The 21,834-nt window shown below is 36.2% G+C and overlaps 1 protein-coding gene across 3 annotated transcripts; it reads right to left on the reverse strand.

Moving 5' to 3' along the window:
- Window positions 1–51: 51 nt before the first annotated feature.
- Window positions 52–14,437, reverse strand: LOC106072021 (uncharacterized). Of its 3 annotated transcripts, none has more exons than XM_013232270.2 (5): window positions 14,309–14,437; window positions 13,991–14,174; window positions 6,149–6,216; window positions 3,484–3,576; window positions 52–1,253 (listed from the first exon to the last, which is right to left on the reverse strand). In XM_013232270.2, the coding sequence occupies exons 3-5, from the start codon at window positions 6,195–6,197 to the stop codon at window positions 475–477; spliced, it is 921 nt and encodes a 306-aa protein (XP_013087724.2). In that variant the 5' UTR covers window positions 6,198–6,216; window positions 13,991–14,174; window positions 14,309–14,437; the 3' UTR covers window positions 52–474. The 3 variants fall into 3 exon arrangements, with proteins under 3 accessions (XP_013087724.2, XP_013087732.2, XP_013087738.2); XM_013232278.2 differs by having other exon boundaries at window positions 13,991–14,156; window positions 14,309–14,412; XM_013232284.2 differs by lacking the exon at window positions 13,991–14,174 and having other exon boundaries at window positions 14,309–14,418.
- Window positions 14,438–21,834: the final 7,397 nt, after the last annotated feature.

Below are 21,834 nucleotides of genomic sequence, written 5' to 3' on the forward strand. Positions count from 1 at the left end.
ATAACACTTCTGTATACATGTCAATGAAACAGAAAACAGAACAGACATTGATTGTTTTGTTTTTGGAGGATTTGTTTTATTCTTATAAATTGAAGCATACCAGAAAATAAATTACGTTCCAAAATATTTCAAGTGTCCCCAATATTTCCTGCTCCAAATAAAGTGTAGACATGTGCACCAGACAGTGTTAGTTTCATCTCAACTAAACATCTCTAATTGAAAACAAACATTAGACTTACTAGACAGTTAGACAGTCTTCTTTTTTTAAGATATCAGTGATAGTTACACTTGATCTTACAGTGTTACACTTGATCTTACAGTACAATTGTCTTTTTCTTTAACTATAAAATCCTCTGATTTCTTGACAGGTAGTCAAATCAATTCAAATGGCAACATTTAACAATACGTGGATATTTGTATATTCTTATTTAGTTGAATGTACAAAACTTTGGTGTTTTAAAACGGATATGTTTCTTAGGCAGACGTTGATGTACTCTGACTTTTAGTCATCCTTCTCAAGTGTGAACCTGGGCGACCTCTTATGGACTCTTTTGGTAAAATACCGAGTCCGCTCGTGAGAAGCTCGTCATGTTTTTGGTTTATCGTGGTTTGGCTTAACTGGGATTGAGTCAACATTTTTTGTGGCTGAGGCGCGTCTGGAACACCAGCAGCGGAATAGTATGACCTGGCAGTATCCGGAGAAATGCCTGTGATTGGAAGATGTTTGAAGAACTCGTTGGCGACCCTGGCCTCTGTCAGCCGGTTGTCTTCTGCCGGCTGACTAGCGTATCTCCACATGGTCCTCATATTGTGCAGTCTTTCTAACAGAGACAGCGTGCTTAGGTCGTTGACTCCTGGGCCCCATCCCGACGTAGCGGGGTTGAAAGGGCCGCCGGTGTTGACTGTCGGGATCTCACCTCGTGCTAGCGCTTCATTCGACCACGACTCTAGGAGCCCGCCAATCCTCCAAGACCTCGGGATTCCGTTGTAATTGGAACTGAGTATACTGTCCAGGGCATTAGACGGCACGAGATAGCGATCAGCGAAAATGGTCAGCGGGATTCGGACGTCGCCAATGGCGCTCCCGTAGCCGTGATGGCTGACGTCTGGTAAGCTGGCAGTTAGTCGGTGACGTAAAGCGTCCAGTTTGCTCTTGAATGTTTCCGTTGGATCCATGAAATTAGTTGACGCCATTGGAACTTCACGTAGACCTAGAGTTCCTATTTCATTGAAGCGGTCTAGGTGTTTGGGTTCTAAACAAACAACAAAAAAAGACGGGGTAAATTGTTTTACATAATGACGATACTTAGCATTAGATTTTGTTAAAATAAAACCGAGCAATAGTTTTGAGCAGTGCTATAACATGTGATTATGCATGGCTAAGACGGTGAAAGATTTAGATTGTCAGTAATCCACCCAAAGCTTCACTTAGAAATACTTCCTTTTGCGTAAATTATTTCAGTAACAAACCATCTCGCTGCGTATTCACCCCCCCCCTTTTTTTTTTCTTTTTTCCCCTTCCTTTAGTCTCATACATTTTCTTAACGCTATTCTAAGCCTTGTTGTACATATGAAATGAATTATTTAAAAGTTATGTGTGAAGATTAATACAACATATAACAGCAACAAACGTTATAATGGAAAGTCAGGTGTTTTTTTTTTTTAAATATACAGTTTTAATATTTCTGTAATATAGGCATGCCTCCTCTCCCCCCCCCCCTTTTTTTCCCATCTTGATATAGTTATAGAAAGAAAAAAAAAGACACTATCTCTCTGTCTTTCGTTCTTTACGTCTGTTTTAAGGGCCCATTTAACATGGGCACTAGGCCAAAACCTGTCATAACAAGCCCTTGGCATCATTTGTCTTCCGATTTCTCGTGTTTCACTATGTCTTAACCTAAGCATTTAACGCGAGGGGCGGTACAGGGGACATCACTCTCTTTGCCATCTCGTTTATTATACTGCACTTTTCTACGTCACCGTGCCGTCTGCTGATGAGAATCTTCTACATAAAAAGATTGAAAGTTTGATTCACAGACATAATATATATATATTGAGATGAGACAAATCTTAGAATGATTGTAATAATTGTAATAAAATGATCGTCTTCTGTTTACACATGTTCTTTGCACCACCTGAACGAATAGAGTGGCTGAGAGAAAGTAAGAAATAGATTATTAACCTAATTATAACTGAAGCCTTCGGGTGCAGACATGATTTATTACAAACTTACTTGTCGATCTGTCAACATAAGTAGATGAGTGTCACTGTACCTTATTACCCCGAAATTACAGACAATTATGGAACATACCAATTTAAAGAAAAAATTGCAGTGCAACTTTTATATAACATATTCGATAACTTGTTGTTGAGCATGACCTTTGTATATATTTTGAGCAAAATATTTTATGTTTTAATCGTGCATTCTGAATGGACCTCATTCACTAATCGTAAACTAGCAACATTTAGCCACGTGATTCTCTATATCTTCTATACAAATCATGTAATCCATAAAGGCTGTCACGTGATACGTATTTTTCATTGTTTTATCAATATTATGACGTGGCTAAATGTGTTTATTTACGATTGGTGAATGAGGTCCATTAGTCCGTCATTTGTACAATTACTGATTATATTTTCGACACATTGCTTTGCTACTTTAAATATTTGTTTATTATATATCTACCATCAAAGTGGAAGGACACGCAAAAATCATCAATCTGATTTGGGCATATTAGTAGGCAACATAAGTTTACGTTCAACGACTAGGATTACAATACAAATCTTATTAAAATATTTATTGCTATATAAAGATTAGGAAGTTATCAAAGAATTTAAAAAAAAAACTCATTGTAGGCCTATATGTGAGATGAATTAACAAAAATATAAGATTACTTTTTACATATAATTATTTAATCTTAATGTGGTATATTTTCATTTAACGTTGAGTGCATTTGTGCATTATAATGTAATATTTGTCTGTTTTGTCTTTAACATCTAATACATTCAAATAGTATTATTAAGACCAAAACCAGACTTGTAAATTACTTCTTTAATGTACCGATGGAATGGGCTTCCCAGTGCTCACCAAGATTACAACAATACATAACAGAAGTAAATTACAAACATGACGTTTCTAAATGAACAGCAGACATAAGCAGATAGGTCACTTAAAACGATGATCTAGCTAACAGACTTTCCTACAGGGGACAGAAACAGGAAGAAGAAAAAAAAAAGGAAAAGAGACACGCAAAAGAAACTATAGGAAGAAAATGATGAGTTTACACTTGGCGAGACTTTAAAAAAGGCCTGTAACGAGAATGGTGGTCAACACAACACCATCAGACACAGAGACAAGACATGGTTATAACATTGGAGATTGTAATTATGTCTTCAGATGAGGTAGCTTAAATATTTGAATGAAATCATAAATTGGTGTATTTCAACATTTCTACTAGTACATGACATTAAGCATTGACTCACCAAGACATATACACAACTGAGAGTAATACACCATATGGTCTGGACAAGTCAGGCCTACGGGCGGTTGTTGCAAGGGTACACCAAAACACATCCCTGAAAAATAAATAATTTATTTTCTTAAACATTTCGAGTCTCTCATTTGACATCTTCATTTCTTTTTCTTCTTCGTTCTCATTTGACATGTTTGAGGGTTCAGATCCGTAATCCTATATCTGAGATGAACCGCGCAGTGGTTTGCAGAACAGGCAGTGATCCGTATAGTTTTTCTTCTATTGGAGGGTTTTGGCGCCAGAATCTTGTTCGGAACTCTTGATGTAGTATGTAGCTTTGAATGACTTGGTCAGCAGTCTCTGGTGATGCTCCACAAGGGCAAGTTTCACTAGTCCCGACTTTTAGCTTTCGGAACATATGTTGTCTCATTCTGTTGTATCCGGTTCGGAGTCGAAAAAAATATGGGTTGGTCATGTCGATAAAGCTTATAATAGACGTCCTTTTTCTTGTAGGCCTAATGGGGATGAGAGCTGGCCCAATTCTCTTTTATTCTACACAATATCATTTTCATCATTTCTTCTGGATAGAGAGGGATTTTCATTTGTTTGTTCGTTCTTCCATCTTCGGCCAGTATGTCTGCTTTTTCATTGCCTTCTAATTCAATGTGTCCTGGACTCCACTGAAGAACGGTTTTCTTGCTGTTGATGTTAAGGTTTACAAGAGCTGTCCTGAGTTGCTTTATATAGGAAGCAAAATCGTTTGACATCATTCTTTCACATACATTATTAGCATTTGAACATAGTAAAAACGTCATTTTCTTATATAGTAAATAGTACACCCTAACCCGTCATTGACTGGAACAGAAACAAAAGCTATTTAGCTAGGCTTGAAATGTATTGTAAGTCATGCATAGTTCTTAAACACCTCGGTGTCAATATGTACTTCATACAATGTATAATACGTGACAGTACTTGTACTCTCCTCTCTCTCACACACATGAGCTTTTGTACTGCCTGGTCGTGCGGTTTGCGCGCTGGACTGTCGTTTGGATTTATCGATGGTCCTGGGTTCAAACCCTGCCCGCTCCCATCCCCCGTCGTCCTGCGGGAGGTTTGGACTAGGAAGTAAACTATCTTCAACTCTGAAGGAACATCCGAAACATGTAAAATCTTTTACAAACAAACAAACAGTTTACCACCTTTCCTCTTTTCTTTCTGTATATTATCTCCTTCATGTAGGCTAATTAATACGTGTCTCTCTTTTTCATATTAATTAATACATATTAGGCTACATTCTCTACTCGATGTTGACTAAACACGGCATTTGATTCTAGTTCTCTTATCAAGGTATTTACAATGTACATAGATTAAATCTTTTGCTTTTGATAGTCAAAATGGACTACGTACTTGGTGTGTGTGTGTGCACTTATCTTTTTCTTACAAATTCTAACACGGATAGAGATACACACCCACCCTACTTTAAGACAATGTTTCCTGCCTTCTAAGTACGAATTTTGGGTTTCGCTACAACTAAAGAAAGTTAAATTACAGATGGTTATGCGGTCTATAATAATGATAGCGCCGCCATGACACTGTCTTGATGCTCACTGCTTTGACAATGCCCAGCATTTGTTGTGTGTGCGCATTTAGTTCTGGCTTAAGAAATGTGTAAAATTACAAATAAAAATTACAGACATCTAAAGGGGTATTGAACCCGAAAAGATCATACAGCAAATAGAGAGCTCTCACTTCAGCGGTATCTATCTATCTATCTATCTATCTATCTATCTATCTATCTATCTATCTATCTATCTATCTATCTATCTATCTATCTATCTATCTATCTATACATATAGGCATATATATATATATATATATATATATATATATATATATATATATATATATATATATATATATACATACTTCTCTTTGGACACCAAGTAATGGAAAGTATTTTTGCAAGTCGGACGGACTAGAGTTACCCCACGTAATTTTAGAGGCGAAAAAAAATGGAAAGGTGGGAGAACAAGTAGTATTCACCCGTCACTAAATAGCAGGGCCGGACTAAACCATTGTGGGCCCAATGCGAAACGGATTTCGCGGGGGCCCAGTTTGGGTAGGGATACGGAAAAGTGAAAATTAAGAGTTTGTATAAGAAAATATATTCGTCTTTGCATTTTATTCATTCTTTACTACGTACAGAATTACTTTACGAGCCTTGCGTGTAGCGAAGTCATACAGTATATCATAAGAATTCTGTTTCTCAATAGCAAGAATTACCAAATGTTTTAATCTCTCTACGAGAATTGTTGAGCTCAATTAATCCTTATTAGTTTGAGGCGCGAGAGGCTTCTTTCACTAGATTCCACAATTACGGGTATTGCATAATGCCGTTTTTTTATCGCGCGTAGGATTGGCCTTTTCCATATTGATTGACACCCCAAAATGACTATAATTTCTATATATTTCAGGAGATATGTATGAGTTTTCTAAAGATTTTAATAATTTCCAGATATTTCCAGGACTTTTTCGTATATTTTGCAATTTCAGGAGATTTCCAGGAACTCCTGGTAAATCGACCTAAATTGACCTTATAAAACCAGAGGAAGAACAAACTTGTGCGACACACATACACAAATAACAACCTAAACCATGGACTAGATATAACTTACCATGAACTGCTGTAAAAGCAGTCACCAATGAGATTGCTTGGAGCCACATATTGCAACTTACGATTCAGCTGGAATATAATTAAAAGAGAACACATTTTGTCATTCATAATTAATAAAGATGGTTTATTGTTATGTGTGGGAAATTGCACTATCGTTAACCGTGTGTGACTGAACAGTTGAATATTGCATGGTATGCATGAATGAAATCAAGAAACTCAGTGCTAGATAAATAAATTAATTCATAAGTTTAATTCAAGATATTCTGTAGTACCTCTAGAATAGTCTAGATGTAGGCTAATCCTTGCTACTAATCAAACTATCGATATTTTTAAAATGAAGTTACCATAAGAATATAAACTAAAGTTCTAAACATACAATTACAATATAAATGGGGAAAAACATTATAAGACATTATATAGTAAATTGGATGTCTTTACAGGTCTACGAAAGTGTCCAAAATTTTACAATTCTGTTTGAACAAGTGGCGTTTTCGAGCTGCACAGCGTGATACCAAGGTGGAAAACTTTAGGACAAACCAACTTTAGATTTTTATTGAGAATTTTTATTTCATTTGTTTATTTTTGCGATGGAAGATGTGATGGTGACTTGTATTAACACTGTGATGGTGACTTGTATTAACACTGTGATGGTGACTTGTATTAACACTGTGATGGTGACTTGTATTAACACTGTGATGGTGACTTGTATTAACACTGTGATGGTGACTTGTATTAACACTGTGATGGTGACTTGTATTAACACTGTGATGGTGACTTGTATTAACACTGTGATGGTGACTTGTATTAACACTGTGATGGTGACTTGTATTAACACTGTGATGGTGACTTGTATTAACACTGTGATGGTGACTTGTATTAACACTGTGATGGTGACTTGTATTAACACTGTGATGGTGACTTGTATTAACACTGTGATGGTGACTTGTATTAACACTGTGATGGTGACTTGTATTAACACTGTGATGGTGACTTGTATTAACACTGTGATGGTGACTTGTAATAACACTGTGATGGTGACTTGTATTAACACTGTGATGGTGACTTCCCTTATCCCGTCTGTTTCCAATCTACATTAATCTACAACTTGTGATATCAATCCTATGGCAAATCCTAAGACCGCATCGGTGAAATGAAGCATGGTTTATGATTAATTCAGTTGGTGATATTAATATATATGTGATTCTAACACATACATGTAAAATAATACTGACATCAAGTTAGTCAATACATTCCAGCCAAAGAATGCCGTTTTTCTTCTTTATCACATGCTAAATTAGGTCAGAACATTGAAAACAACACAAAATATTATTCGAAACCGAAACATCAAGGTATCACACACACACAAAAAGTAAAGAAGGATTCTGTCTTGACATGGAATTTCCATAAATCTCGAACCTGCATAATTACATGGTTCATACAATACAGGCCAACACCTTGTCACTCTAGAACTTCATAATTACTCCGTATAGAATACAAATATTGATTAATTAGGATAGTTGTACCTGCAACACAAGCGCTCTTCCAAAACATAAGTACAAAAAAAAATGTAACGGATTCATTGTCGATGACAACACATGAATCAACCAACAAATTAACCAATTAGTTCATCAATTAGTCGTAATTAATTAAATTTGTTTTAGTTTTATATAGAGACAGTAGGTCCTACCAAGCTAAGGGGAGATAAGACTTGTGTAGAGTTTAGGTCGTTGGCTAAAACTTTAAAATTAACAAAAGAATATAAAACCTTCTACTTTTATAAGTACTTCGCTACCTCAGTGGTTAACAAGTCGGCATTCCATCGTTGAAACTCGAGTTCGAATTCAGGCTTGAGCAATTTAAAAAAAAAAATTGTTTTTCAAAAAGGCAGCACTGAAACCCTCTCCCGGATACCCACTCCCTCACACACACTAATCCACAAAAGTGATTGGAACATAGCGCACTGAGCATGCTATACGCATGAAAGTTACGTTAAACAAAAATATTAATAAACATATTTCCAAAGCCACACATTTTTAACACAAAGACGCTATCTGTTTGTGTGGTTTGTCTGTCGTCCCGTTTAGATCTCGTCAACTAGAAAAGATATTGAAAATCCGACATCATGATATTTTAGTCTATTCAAAGTTCTCATGCAACGGCTACTTTTTTTTTTCTAAAATCAACTATTCGAGTAGTTCTTTCATAAAAATACTCCATTTTTACAACTATTCACTATTAATAGTAACAAACATTGGAGGCTATTTAGTAGGGAAGATGACTATTTACCATATTTTTAACACATTTATGCAAATGGTTTTAGATTTTTTGTCAAAAAAATATTTTTAAAGAGAAAAAGTCTATTTAATATGCATACAAGTGGAACATAATTTAGAACAACAATTAATAAGTAGTTTTTCATATTTTCGCGTGAACTGCAATGCAACTGCATAACAATGGCACACTTAACTAAATGATTTTTTTTTACGGACACTTTCGAAACATTCTTCTTTTTTTATAAGAGACTCACGCTAAGCGATTGACTCTTTGCAAAACAATTAAATATATTAGATAATCATTATGACATCAGTTCACAGTTAGCTTCAATTTTACATATCCCTTGGTCTGCTGGATCATTGGGGCACCACACAGGATCTGTCAACCTTCTTTTTCCATTCTTCTCTGTCATTAGCCTTTGATAGAATTTCATTCTAATCTTCTTTATGAAAATATTGAAACCTGTCTTTTTACCTGCCACTTCTGATAGAATTTAATACCGATATTCTTCTGAAAATATTGAAACCTGCCGATTTTGAGTTTGTGTTTCTACACAAACTGTCTTTGTAACCTTGTTTATTGTTAGATCATGGTTAGATATACTAAAAATTAATAACACGATTGATTCAAAATAATTTATGCCATATCAGCTAATATTAGGTTTTTTTTAAAGAACCTTTTATATTTTGCTTGTTATTTTTCATTTTAAGTAAATTTTTTGAATGATCAAGAGTTGTTGATGTCAATGAAATAAAAGTAAGTAATGGTGAGGGTATGCGGTAGAGAGACACGCATTACTTTGGCTGACTTGAGTTGGCTCGAATTCGATTGGAGACTAGTCACTAGGAATTGTTTATTTCTCAAGTTACTTAGAAAAAAAACAAACACAGTTCGCAGAGCATAGAAGCACAGTTCAACGAGGACATTTAAAAACATTGAATTGAGTTTTCTAATTTGTTTAGATTTGAATGTGTTATTTTTAGCATCCAACCCTTAGGCCTCCTTCTCTCTCGATATACAATGGCCCATATCTTCCCATTCTCCTCTAGTTCAAGTAGTCTAAAAATATTCCATTGTAAAACATTGGAAACGATTTAAATAACGGTATTAGTTGAAAACACGTGGATAATAAAGATTATAATTATTATCATACAAATAATGTTAATAATAATGCTCTTCCTAGTTCAAACTATAAACACGCTCAATTCTATCTTTGCAAAATAGTTTTCTAGCGCCTGCAACAATAATAATGAAAAACTATTTGAGGAAGAGATTTCAAAACGCCTCAGTTGATTCTTGGCAGATTTCTTGTGCCAGAAGGTTGACGACATCTGTGTAACAAAAAAGGTCCGCTAGAAGATGTGTTATATAACAGATGAATAGTGCGCTCCGATTGCAAAATAACTAGCTTCACATTTTAAGGGTTCTCCAGACCAGCCAATCGCCAGTTGATCTTTGCTCCGGAATGGCCAGCAAGCGTGACCTCCGAAAGTGCCGCAGCAAGGCCCCAAACAAAACAATGTCGTAAATAACGTCTACACAGTGACTGTTCCTGTCCGGCACCTCTCGACACTGCATGTCGCTAAATAAGATATAACCATCACATAGCTTCTTTTGTCCTTTTATATTCTTCTGTACCAAACCAACAAATCATTATCATCAGGTTAACTTCAAAGGGTTTGAACCTTTGTACCAAATTCATCTTATTAACAGAACCACTAATTTACCACCTTTTTAAAATAAACTATCTCTGCTATTTTGTTTTAACGGAATTTATTTGTCCTAAATTTCAGTAGTTATTTCAGGTTAAAAAAAAGAGGAGGAGCTATGTTGATGGAACGAAATCCGCTTGAGGTTGTCTCATGCAACGTGTCACAAAAGACACAAACTCTGTAAGACTTTTTTTTAAAAAAGTTGGAAGCAATTTTCTTTAGGTGCAGTATGACGTCTTTTGAATTATTTCAGTTACGGTAGCTTTTTTTTTTTTTTGTTCCATGTGATGACGTCAAAATGTCTGTTCTATAATTAGACTTTCATTTCTCCCTTTTCCCTCAGCTACTTGTAACAATTAGATAAGGCGATCATAAATATAGTCATAAAGCAATGTTTATCAAAACTGGAACCACCAAAGTGTTTCACAATTTTATATTATTACCACAGAAGTAGGTCATGAGAAGGATGCACTCTCTATACAAAAGAAAGTCATTTAGCCAGCATTTTTGTTGGTATTGAAATCAAAGCGAATATATATATATATATATAAAAATATATATCTTTAAAAAAAAGCTGATCTAATGAGAAGAACTATTACTTGTCCGCACTTACAACTATATCTGTCAATAATGTAGAATTTTGTTTCCCCTATTCGATATCAAACAATATAATTAATTATGAATAATTAATTGACTAATGGCTATTGTTTTAAATGATTCCTGTTTCGTTAGGAACAATAAATAATTGTTTAAAATTTCAACTTGATCGGAGAATGGGGTGTGGAAGAAATAACGTGTACAAAGTCTTTACCAGAAAGACAGAGTTGATAGAAGCTTTGTAGAAATATCATCATCATCATTAACAATATATATATATATATATATATGTATGTATATATATATATATATATATATATATATATATATATATATATAGATAGATAGATAGATAGATAGATAGATAGATAGATAGATAGATAGATAGATAGATATAGGCCTACAGTAGCAGAATAAAGAGAATGTTTAATAAAATTAAGATTTTCATGCGTTATTTAACAATAAAAATAATACATGTGTGGTTTGGTTGTAAGGTTTACAGAGTTAGAAGTATCACTTTTACTGGCTACAGAAGAAAAACACCAAGAAAATTAGAATTAACAGCTGGATCTTCAAAAAAAAAAGTTAGTAAAACTCTTAAAAAGCCAAATCCTCTAAAGTTGTCTAAATGAATCAGTCGAGAACTACAGATTTAGCCTGGCCTGCTTACTGTAAGGCCGGTGTAAAAAAATAAAATAAAATGTGAGCTTGAGCACCCTGAGCTAGTTTTATATGTATTTTTGTTGTATAGGTTAGATCTATTTTTATATACTTTATTTTTATAGGTTAGTGTCAGATTTTATAATTGTACTTCCGCATATTTATATAGGTTAGTGCGGGATGTACTACATGCTGTCTTAAAACAGTTCAGTGTACAGTTGACCAGTGGTCAGTATAGTATGTCTGTGTGACAGCCGAAGATCTTTGTGGTCTGTCGTCTAATTATTTTATTATTCTGTACCTGGGACTGCCTGTAAGTTTGTAACTATTTTTTTTTTTTTTACTAGATCTATGTCACACTATGTGTAAGGTAGTTATTTTATTTTCTACTTGGACTATTTGTCATAATAGTTGGCAACATGCTGTATTAAAGATGCGGCGTCCACCAGTCCTAATAGAATATAATATAGTTTTGCATTTATGTTTTGCAGGCTATTGTTACTGCTTTAAGCTGCTGTTTTAACTGCTGAATGTAGCTGCTGAATGTAACTGCTGTTTTAAACTGCTTTTAGCTGCTGCAATTACACTGCTGTAGATTATAGCTGCTGACATTGCTCTGCTGAAATACATGCTGCTATTACTCTGCTGTGCTATAACTGCTATTACTCTGCTGTAGATGTAGATTTATTTTGTTTCTGTAGTGTAGTAAGTGTTGCCTTAGTGGCTTAGGAAGTTAGTTATATATTTATAGTCTGTTTCTGTTCTTAGTTAATACTAATAGTAAGGTACTAAGGCTAAGGTATTCTTGTTTTGGTTATAGTTATGGGTTGGTTATAGTAGTAGGATATTGTAGATCTAGACTAGTTTATTGTAGTGTGTTTGTGTAGATCTAGGTCTAGGGCAGTAGTTGTAGTGATTTAGTTAGATAGTTGGTTTGGTTAGTTTGTTAGTGTTTGTAGTGGTGTAGATTTAGAGGGTTTTAGTTAGTTGATGGGTTCAGTAGTAGTGGTTAGTCAAGTTAGTGTATATATTATATTTTATTATTGATTCATTTATTTGTATGTAAATAAAGTTTCGTTTTGTTTATTTATCCTAAACTAAAGTTTCGTTATCTTGCTTTCATTTAGTTTAGGTTAGTATGTCTGGTTACTTAGGCGACTCTAGCCCCTTGGTCACCATACCGAGGTGCACAGATTGAGCGCTAACATCTGCCTACTGTTTAAATAATTTAATGTTGAGCAGCAGAGAATAGGTATCTCCCACAGAGCGCCTCCTGACCTGCTCACAAAATCAAAGAAAGATATAATATGCAGTAAAAAAAGAAAAAGTTTAAATATGAGATCGATTTAATTATTTTAATTTTTTACAAAATATTATTTTTATTTATATCTAACGACAATAAAATTACAAAACTTCAAGTGCATATGAAAACATTGGTTTGTTATTTAGATTACATTTTAAATTCACAAGAAGACAGTTATTAAAGATATATGTGGTGTTTAACTTATTACATATAAAACAACCTTTTTAAAATAGACACTAGTAGGAAATATACTTCGCATCGCAGCAGCACAATGTTTGAGATGGCTACCAGCTCTCTCGACATTCCATCGGTTCTATGCTAATGACAAGATAAAAATCAGTAATGTTTCGCCTAATGAGTAACAGATGTTCATTTAAGAAAAAAGATAAGTATGCACTTAAGTCTCTTGTAAGGTGGTGGTCTCTCTTCAAGCAAGGCGATACTTTACAATACTGTGAACTCTGGCATTTTATGTCTTGAGAAATCATCTTTTCCCTTTGCAACTTCTCATCTGACTAAAGAGACCAATCCTAGATACACATCTACAGCGACAGGTTAGGCATGTGTAATCAGCAGATGCTGCAGAGATTTCAGCCTTCTTCCTAACACTGGGATCCAGCACACTTCTTTTTGCCTGCCCTCCACGTGGATCTATCATGTTTTACTTTCCCCTAACTGTTGGTGTCGTTTCTAGTCGCACTTGTATACATGATTAGATCTTAGAAGTGAGATCACCAAATACAATATTTCAATAAGTCGACACTGTGGCGTTCTATAAACATGTACAGCCAGAAAAGGCGCCTACTGTTACTAACATCGCGAATGTCCTGTCACCCTTCTCTTCACAAGACTTCCTCGTTGATTATTTTATCTTGCCACCTTATTTTAAGAATCCACCTTAAGCATCGGAGGTAGAAGATCTTCAGCTTTTCTTTTCTTTCTTGCCAAGAGTAGGTTGACCATGTTTCACTACCGTTTAGCAGAGTGCTCAACTCACGGTTTCAAATGTTATTTAGATGAATGTATGCAGTCCACGTTCTCCTATGCCCTTATCATAAAAGTTGTCATCAATATTAAGTAAATATAGAACACCCCATTTAAAAGATAAATATTTTGTCAAAATATGTATTGCCAAACCCACTTTAGAAATGAAACGTTAGTGATGATATTGAAAGAAAATAGAAAAATATCACACTCGTACGTTACAGCATGCATTTTTATGGTATCTATAATTTAATTTACATTGATTCCACTTATAAGTATGTGTGTGTGAAATTTAATGACGTTAAAGACTCACCTTATATCAATGAAGTTTTTGTTAATTGCTGAGCATATATCTTTATAAAATGGTATCAGAACTCAAAGCATCGGCTCACAGAATTGCTATGCACATGCTTCAGATCTATTTTACTTTAACTTTGTCGGGAAACTTAATAGACTAAACTGCAACGCTGTTTTCACCACTTTTTTAAAACAAGATACTGAAAAATGAAATGAAAAAGGCAAACAGGAAGAAAAGAAATGCTAGACAAGAAAAGAAAGCAAGAGAAAGGACACATGCAAGACAATAGCTCCTAAAGTTTCAGAAAATTACGACATTCAGTTACTGTCTTACTCAAAACAACAACAAAAAGAAAGTCCAGCTCTCAAGCTGTCGACTGTCAGTGATTTAAAACAATGGTCGAGACAGCCTACATCTTATATAAGACCTCAGGTGGCAATTTTTTTATACGCCTGGCAGACAATCTTTTTTTTTTTTTATAGCGCTTGGCAGACGATCTTTTTTTTTTTTTAATACCGCTTGGCAGACGAATCTTGTAAACATTTTACTTTATCTTTCTACCGAGGTCTACATCTGCTGAATGCTAATTAAATTAGATGTTGAAATTTCGACTATTAATTTTTTTTTAAAGTGCGGTTAAAGTTGTTAATGAAGTGATTGAAATGCTTCAATCACTACTTCTCACTTTTAGAGAATTGTGGTTTGATTCTATTAGTTCATTCTTTTATTTTTTTAATTCTTTAAAAAAAAAACTCTCCGTCACCCATTCTAGATAAATAAAAGAAACCCATGACAACTCCATAAAATTCTATTTTTGGGAGGTGGGGCTTAAGAATTTATTTCTGGCAAATAAATAGTCAACATGGTAAAACAAATTTGGATTTTGAAAATTCCCGTAATTTCATCTATTATATATTTGTAAAATACCACTGACTCATTGATCCAGAAATCTCTTAAACTGCTGTACGGATTCGCGTCAAATTTCATACACAGGTTCCTTTTATCTCTAAGGCGCTTGCTAAGAACGATTTTGACAAATTCGCATCCTGACCAACCCGCAATTGGCGAAAAAAAAACCCCGCAAACTTTCAATCAAACCTTTGTATTTTATTTTCGGTTTTTCCCTTTAAAAAAGCATAAAAAGAAACAGCATACAAATTTGTGTTTTTAAAGCATTCCCCCCCCCCTTAAGTATACTTATTATTAATATGGCTCACGTCATTTCCGCTTCCATTTAGATGGTGTCTAACTTTTAAAAAAAATAATACTAATAGCATTAAAAAGATCCGTAGTCTTTTTCTTATGATTAAAGGATGCAAAATAATGTTAAAACCAAACATAGATGCTATTTATAAATTTCAAAGCTGAAACGTGGGTGTCAGAGTTAATCACTCGGAGGATGCTAAAAAAAAGTTAAGGGTTGTCTTTGTAATTAAAAAAAAGTACGAAAAGTGTGAAAGCTGGTGTTTGTGTGTGTGTGGGGGGGGGGGGGGACGGATGAAAAGCTACCAGAGAGAATATGAAATAATGAGAAGCTTAAGAAAAGTCAGACCAGGCTTTTTGTTGAGGGCGGTAGTTAAGGGGGGTGGGGAGCAGTTAAATAACATTGATAGGCCATACTAGAACTCACGGGCCAAAAGAATATGTGCATATGTGTGTCTGGGATGGCGTTATAAAGAGGGTCTTTCTAAGTCAAACGTCTTTGTCTGAGAAAGTAGGTTGAAACTGGACACTGGACGGGTATTTCGAAAACGGTTCTAACGATTTTCCTAGAAATGTTTATATAGGTCCTACATCGTTATGGACAAAATTACTACCTATACGGCCATACATCGAAAACTCTGGTTTGTTCGTTAAAATATTTCAAAATACATGAACACGTTTTCGCGGGAATTCCAGCACTCGACTCACACGTTTCTTTGTATTCATAACAGAGTTCAATATGTAAATAGATGTACATAAACATTTTGTGCACCGTGTTAGGTAGAAATCCTTAGCTGGACAGTTAATGGAGGAACTTGGTTATGTAGAGCTCACTGGTCAGCGGCTCTTTGCAATAAAGAAGAATCTTACAAGAAAAGAAATGCCATGACAAGCAAGAGAAGCCCTGAAGGTTGTCAGGAGAATACAGTGAGACGTGACGCAGCAGCTGATGAACTTTTGCACATGGGACGTTACCCACGTGCCCTACAGGCATGTCTCCCAGATGCGGCTGAGTTTGGTGACCTGTTAGATAACCTGACCTCCTGGAGGGTCTCCTGTTCAATTGCGAAGCATTCACCGAGAGAGTCTGCTGACGCAAAGTGTTGAACCAGAGGTCTGGATGACCACCGAGAGAGTCTGCTGACGCAAAGTGTTGAACCAGCGGTCTGGATGACCACCGAGAGAGTCTGCTGAAGCAAAGTGTTGAACCAGCGGTCTGGATGACCACCGAGAGAGTCTGCTGAAGCAAAGTGTTGAACCAGCGGTCTGGATGACCACCGAGAGAGTCTGCTGAAGCAAGGTGTTGAACCAGCGGTCTGGATGACCACCGAGAGAGTCTGCTGAAGCAAAGTGTTGAACCAGCGGTCTGGATGACCACCGAGAGAGTCTGCTGAAGCAAAGTGCTGAACCAGCGGTCTGGATGACCACCGAGAGAGTCTACTGAAGCAAAGTGTTGAACCAGCGGTCTGGATGAATACCGAGAGAGTCTGCTGAAGCAAGGTGTTGAACCAGCGGTCTGGATGACCACCGAGAGAGTCTGCTGAAGCAAAGTGTTGAACCAGCGGTCTGGATGACCACCGAGAGAGTCTGCTGACGCAAAGAGTTGAACCAGCGGTCTGGATGACCACCGAGAGAGTCTGCTGAAGCAAAGTGTTGAACCAGCGGTCTGGATGACCACCGAGAGAGTCTGCTGAAGCAAAGTGTTGAACCTGCGGTCTGGATGACCACCACCATGACATGACATCCATTGCCTCGCTTCTTGGCATGTCGGTGGTGACAGAGAGAAAGGTCAGACAACAAAAACGGAGATCAACTGGAGCAGAAGGAGAAAGAGACATACGCAGACTACAACGCAGATGGCTCCATCGAGATGGCAATATAAGCCCATTGTCTCTCCCACCGATAGACCCCCACCTGCATCGATTCACCTCCACAGCCCATGTCGTCAGATAGATTTTGTCCGGGACGGACAAATCTGAGAAGGGGGCAATGTTATAACCCTATTGGCGTCGCGATAGGGTTAACTGTAGGTTTAGTTGACAAACTTGAACTCAGGCAAATCACTCAGGTCAACGGCTGTCGATGGACAAGGGACAGTACTGCTAGTACACACAAATATGAACCGTGTTATGGTCATGTGATCGAAATCCTTCACGGACGAGAGACAGTGTGTAAGAAAGGGGCAGTTCAAGACAGTACAGCGAGGAGACCGGGACTGTGAGTCGGCCACGAAGTCGGTCCTGGCGGAGTCCTCAAGTGAATGTGCGCGTCCAGGAAGAGATAGAGACAGTAGAGTTTAGTACGGTGATGTACAGTGTAGAGACAGTAGAGTTTAGTACAGTGCTGTACAGTGTAGAGACAGTAGAGTTTAGTGCGGTGATGTACAGTGTAGAGACAGTAGAGTTTAGTACAGTGATGTACAGTGTAGAGACAGTAGAGTTTAGTGCGGTGATGTACAGTGTAGTATTTTTAGTTGTTGATGTGTTGCCGATTGTCTAGTATTGGCTGTTATCTATTCATTAAAGTACCAGATTATTTGGAACTCTTGTTGGCAAGTTCTTGTGTTGTGTTGTTGAGAAGTAGTTTTACAGAACGCCTGATTAAGAAGAAGAAGAATCGTAACAATATGTTACTTAGTTTCTGCTTTGAAAAGTCAACTTTGTAAACAATTTTTTGAAAATTCAGGAAATAGAGTAAAAGTTATTTAGCACGCCATCCATTCGTGGCTGAATTGATCACATAATCAGAATAAGAAAAGATAAAACCTGGTGCACATGTACATTTCAATGACATCTCACCTTTGTGCCTGTCGTTTATTTGACAGCGTTAGGAATGTCAGACGTATAAATCATGCCCCTGTTAACTTGGATTAAGTAAACTCATTGAAAATATATTTGAGTTCGTAAAAATATGCAAGGCATTTATATTTACCACTTCAAGTATTTATGATGGGAACATAACGTAAACAGATCCTAGTGGAATCAGTTATTTACATGATTTCTAAACAACTGCATAGCATGAAAGTAGATTTTCTGTCGGACTACAAGTAAGTGCAATAAAACATTCACTTGTCGAAAGTTATGTAAGCCAGATGATTGTGAAAATTGAAACAAAGTGTTGAAATAAAGGTCAACGTTAGATTATTAAGTGGGCGCGGCGGCTGAGTGGTTAAGCGCTAAGCCTCCAAACCTGGGGTCCTGGGTTCGAATTACGGTGAAGACTGGGATTTTGAATTTTGGGATTTTAAGGGCGCCTCCCACTTAAGTTGTTGAAAGTAAATGTGAGTGGTCGTTGTGATGGCTACATGGCACCCTTGTTAACCTTTAGCCAAAGAAACAGATGACCATAACTTTCTGCCCTATAAATCGCAAGATCTGTACGGGGAACTTTACTTTATACGAAATACGATACGAAGATAACCAATCCACAGACATTTAAGCAGCGTAGCAAAGACAAAAGTGATGATGACAGCGAACATAATAAAAGTATGCAAGGTGTCAGGCTGTTTGTTTTACAAGTTACAAAATTTCCATCAGATTTGAAGACATTTACATCCTAGCATAAGCCTCCAGCAGGATGGCTAGGGATGACATTGGATGACATAGATTTTGAACCCGGAACCATCGACTGAAAGTCCAGAGCTTATTCCACACAGCCGTCCTGGTAATAACAATGTACCCTGCTTATTTGGGCTAAAGGAGGAAGAAGGTAAATAGGTAACTATATAATATAATCACACACATGCTATTAGTGTTGCGAGTCGTTGACTTGTTACTTGATGGACATTCCATCAGAAAGAAAGATTATTACGTCCAACCCCAAACGTCCTGCAGAATGGCATGGGATGACCAAGACCTTCATAACGACAACCTGGAGCGCATACTAAACGTTCAATCTCTTAAGAATTGCTAAGGTCAACTGATATAACACGACTACTTATACAAGATTTCATTCATTACATTTGAAATGTTGAATACTTGCTAACTCTACTACCTCAAAGAAGGCCTTCTCTTTACACGTTACTGAAATAGTGTGGGGCGTAGGGGCTTTGATGAGCTGAATACATTATTAATTATTTAATGATAGCATAACAGAAGACATTCATGAATCAACAAGGAAAAAATATACGTCGATCATTCCAGGAGTAAAAATTGGTTGAAACATTCTTAAGTTGATAAAATTGTTTCAACGAAAGAAAAACACTTTACGAAATTTAGAGTGCCATGCTCCATACTAGGTCAAAGTAATGGATTAATGAATTTTATGATAGAACTACAACTAATTAAAATGTGAAAAAATTGCTTACACTTATTATGACGACCAACAAAATGTAATAAGGATAAGGGAAGCGTGGTCGAGAGGCCAAGTGCGCTTGAACTTGGCTTGGCTTGGCTACCTAGAAGGGGGCTCGAGGTTCGACACCCGACTCGGGAAGAGTTGTGTTTACTGAGCGCCTAAAGGCAGCACGGAAAACCAACTCCTAGATACCCCCTCCCCCCCACCGGTCCACAAATGAGATTGGACCAAAAGCGCTCTGAGCATGCTATAAGCATGAAAGTAGCGCTATATAAAAGCTATAATAATAATAAAGATGCGCTTAAGTAAAAGCTGTGAACAAAATATTGGCTATTATTATTTATTAATCTATATCCACAGAGAGATTTTCTGGTGATGTGACAGGTCTGTACCAGTAGACCTACCGCCTTGTAAACTTGTAACGAGAGTATTCTTAGAGATGTTTAGGGCAATGCTGCTGTCACTATCTCCTCTGCTTATATAAAAAAATTTAATGTTCTTTTCTTGTCGCATAATTTCCAAATTTAGGTTTTCATATTTTGGTCCCTTTTAACTTTCAGTTACCTATTATTATTATTGTTTTATTATTATTATTATTATTGGTGTTGATGGCCTCCTTCAGTAGTAGAACGACTATGATTCATCTCGTAGAACACTTTTTCATGAGACTGTAGAGCCCTATTTTCGAGAGACATCCCCGTGCACATGTTTAAGGTGTCATTCGTTTTTTTTTTGGTGGTAGAAGATCCAGCCATTTCTTCTAGAGCTGAGGCCTATGCTTTTTGGATGCCCATAGCTTTCTCTCCACACAGTACGGTCTACGACTCAAAGGCTATGTCATTCAACATCAGCATCTTATTATTATTATAATATACCAGATAAGTAATTATGTGGTTTCTTAACTGGACCAAATGTGAAAGGGGAAGGGAAGAAGGGGGTATCTTTGTGAATGCTTACATGATCTTTTTTTTTTAATGCATAAAAAATGTTTCTCAGAGCTTAGTCCTCAAGTAAACTAATTCAACTTATACCACATCTGCCAAGAACGATTTCTTTCCCTTCTTCAAGATAACAAACCTAATAATTAATTACCTACCAATAGTTAATTAATTGGTTAATTTTTCTTCATTCCTGTCTTTTGCCTTGGATAGAACCTCTTTCAATGCAGGCCAGTCCATGCTTTTATGTTGTCTTCCCATCGCTTTCTCTGTCTGCCTCTTCTTCTTTTACTGTACTGTACTGTACTGTTCCCTAAAGGAAGGTCTTTGCAAGCCCCTAAGACCTTGTAATATGGCCATAGAATTTTAATATATAATTTAATAAAAATAATAATTTAAATAGTTATGGTGCAAAAAAAAGTTCTTCATAGTTCCTTGCATACCTTATTTTTGGAATCAGCACCAGTCGAAGTCTCTTTTATAGTTATGCGTAAAGCGAACGATATATCAGTAGCCATTTTGTTTTTATGGCAGTAAAATAATATATTTCTACTCTTTGATGAACCACTGACGCCTTAATTTTCTACTATCGTAGCCTATAGATCTATAGGGAAATACAATAAACATGCATTTATGTAACCCTGCCGGACCAAGTAAAACAAATGACGTTTGGGCCACGAGGCCTTCATCAGCTAGAAAACAAAACAAAACAAAGAAAAAAAAAAGACAATCAATTAACACAAAATAACTTATCAGTCCGATGTTGTTCTCAATCGAGGCAGAAAAGAGATTTGCTACGCTTGTGTAAAAGCGCGGGAAATAGAAAAATAAATGAAAAAAAAATAAATTAAAGTGTAAATTGCAATTGGAACCAATGTATTGCATTGAGATCCTTGTTATTTAAACAGGACATATCAATATAGAGGCCCCGAAAAGAGAATTTATATGGTAAGGGAACGGTTATATATTACATAACGGCTAAAGGGGGAGGGGTACACACATTTATTACGATTCGTTAAAAGATTTGTTACGTAGCAAAAATTTTTTTTTTTAATTGAAATAAAAAAAAAATTAAGATCATTTTGTCATTTTAACTATCGTGTTTATGTTTGTTGTGTTGTCGGAGCACCTTGAACCTACATTAAGTTTGTAAGAGGGGGTTTATTGCGAAAAACACACCATCCACCATACGTTGTTTACTTATAATTTTCCTTTTCATTAAATTTACACCAAACATTTCTTCCTACATGCAAATAGATCTCTAGTTTCGCTTGTGAGAAGGACAAGAGAAAAAAGGAATCAATAAAGTCTTCAAAATGAATGATCGTTTTTTAACGAAAAAAAAAAAGAACTAGAGTCTATATAGTCCAGTGTCTGCATGCAAAGAGGCATTATTTCGAAGCAACCGAAAATATCCAGCAT

Source organism: Biomphalaria glabrata, chromosome 1 (assembly GCF_947242115.1).
Source record: "Biomphalaria glabrata chromosome 1, xgBioGlab47.1, whole genome shotgun sequence".
NCBI lineage: Eukaryota > Metazoa > Mollusca > Gastropoda > Planorbidae > Biomphalaria > Biomphalaria glabrata.

Coding starts and splice junctions, on each gene's coding strand:
- LOC106072021 (XM_013232270.2), bottom strand. CDS start 6,197: ATGTGGCTCCAAGCAATCTCATTGGTGACTGCTTTTACAGCAGTTCAT. Junction 3,577..6,148: donor TGCTTTTACAGCAGTTCATG/GTAAGTTATATC, acceptor TTTATTTTTCAG/GGATGTGTTTTGGTGTACCC. Junction 1,254..3,483: donor TCAGTTGTGTATATGTCTTG/GTGAGTCAATGC, acceptor TTGTTTGTTTAG/AACCCAAACACCTAGACCGC.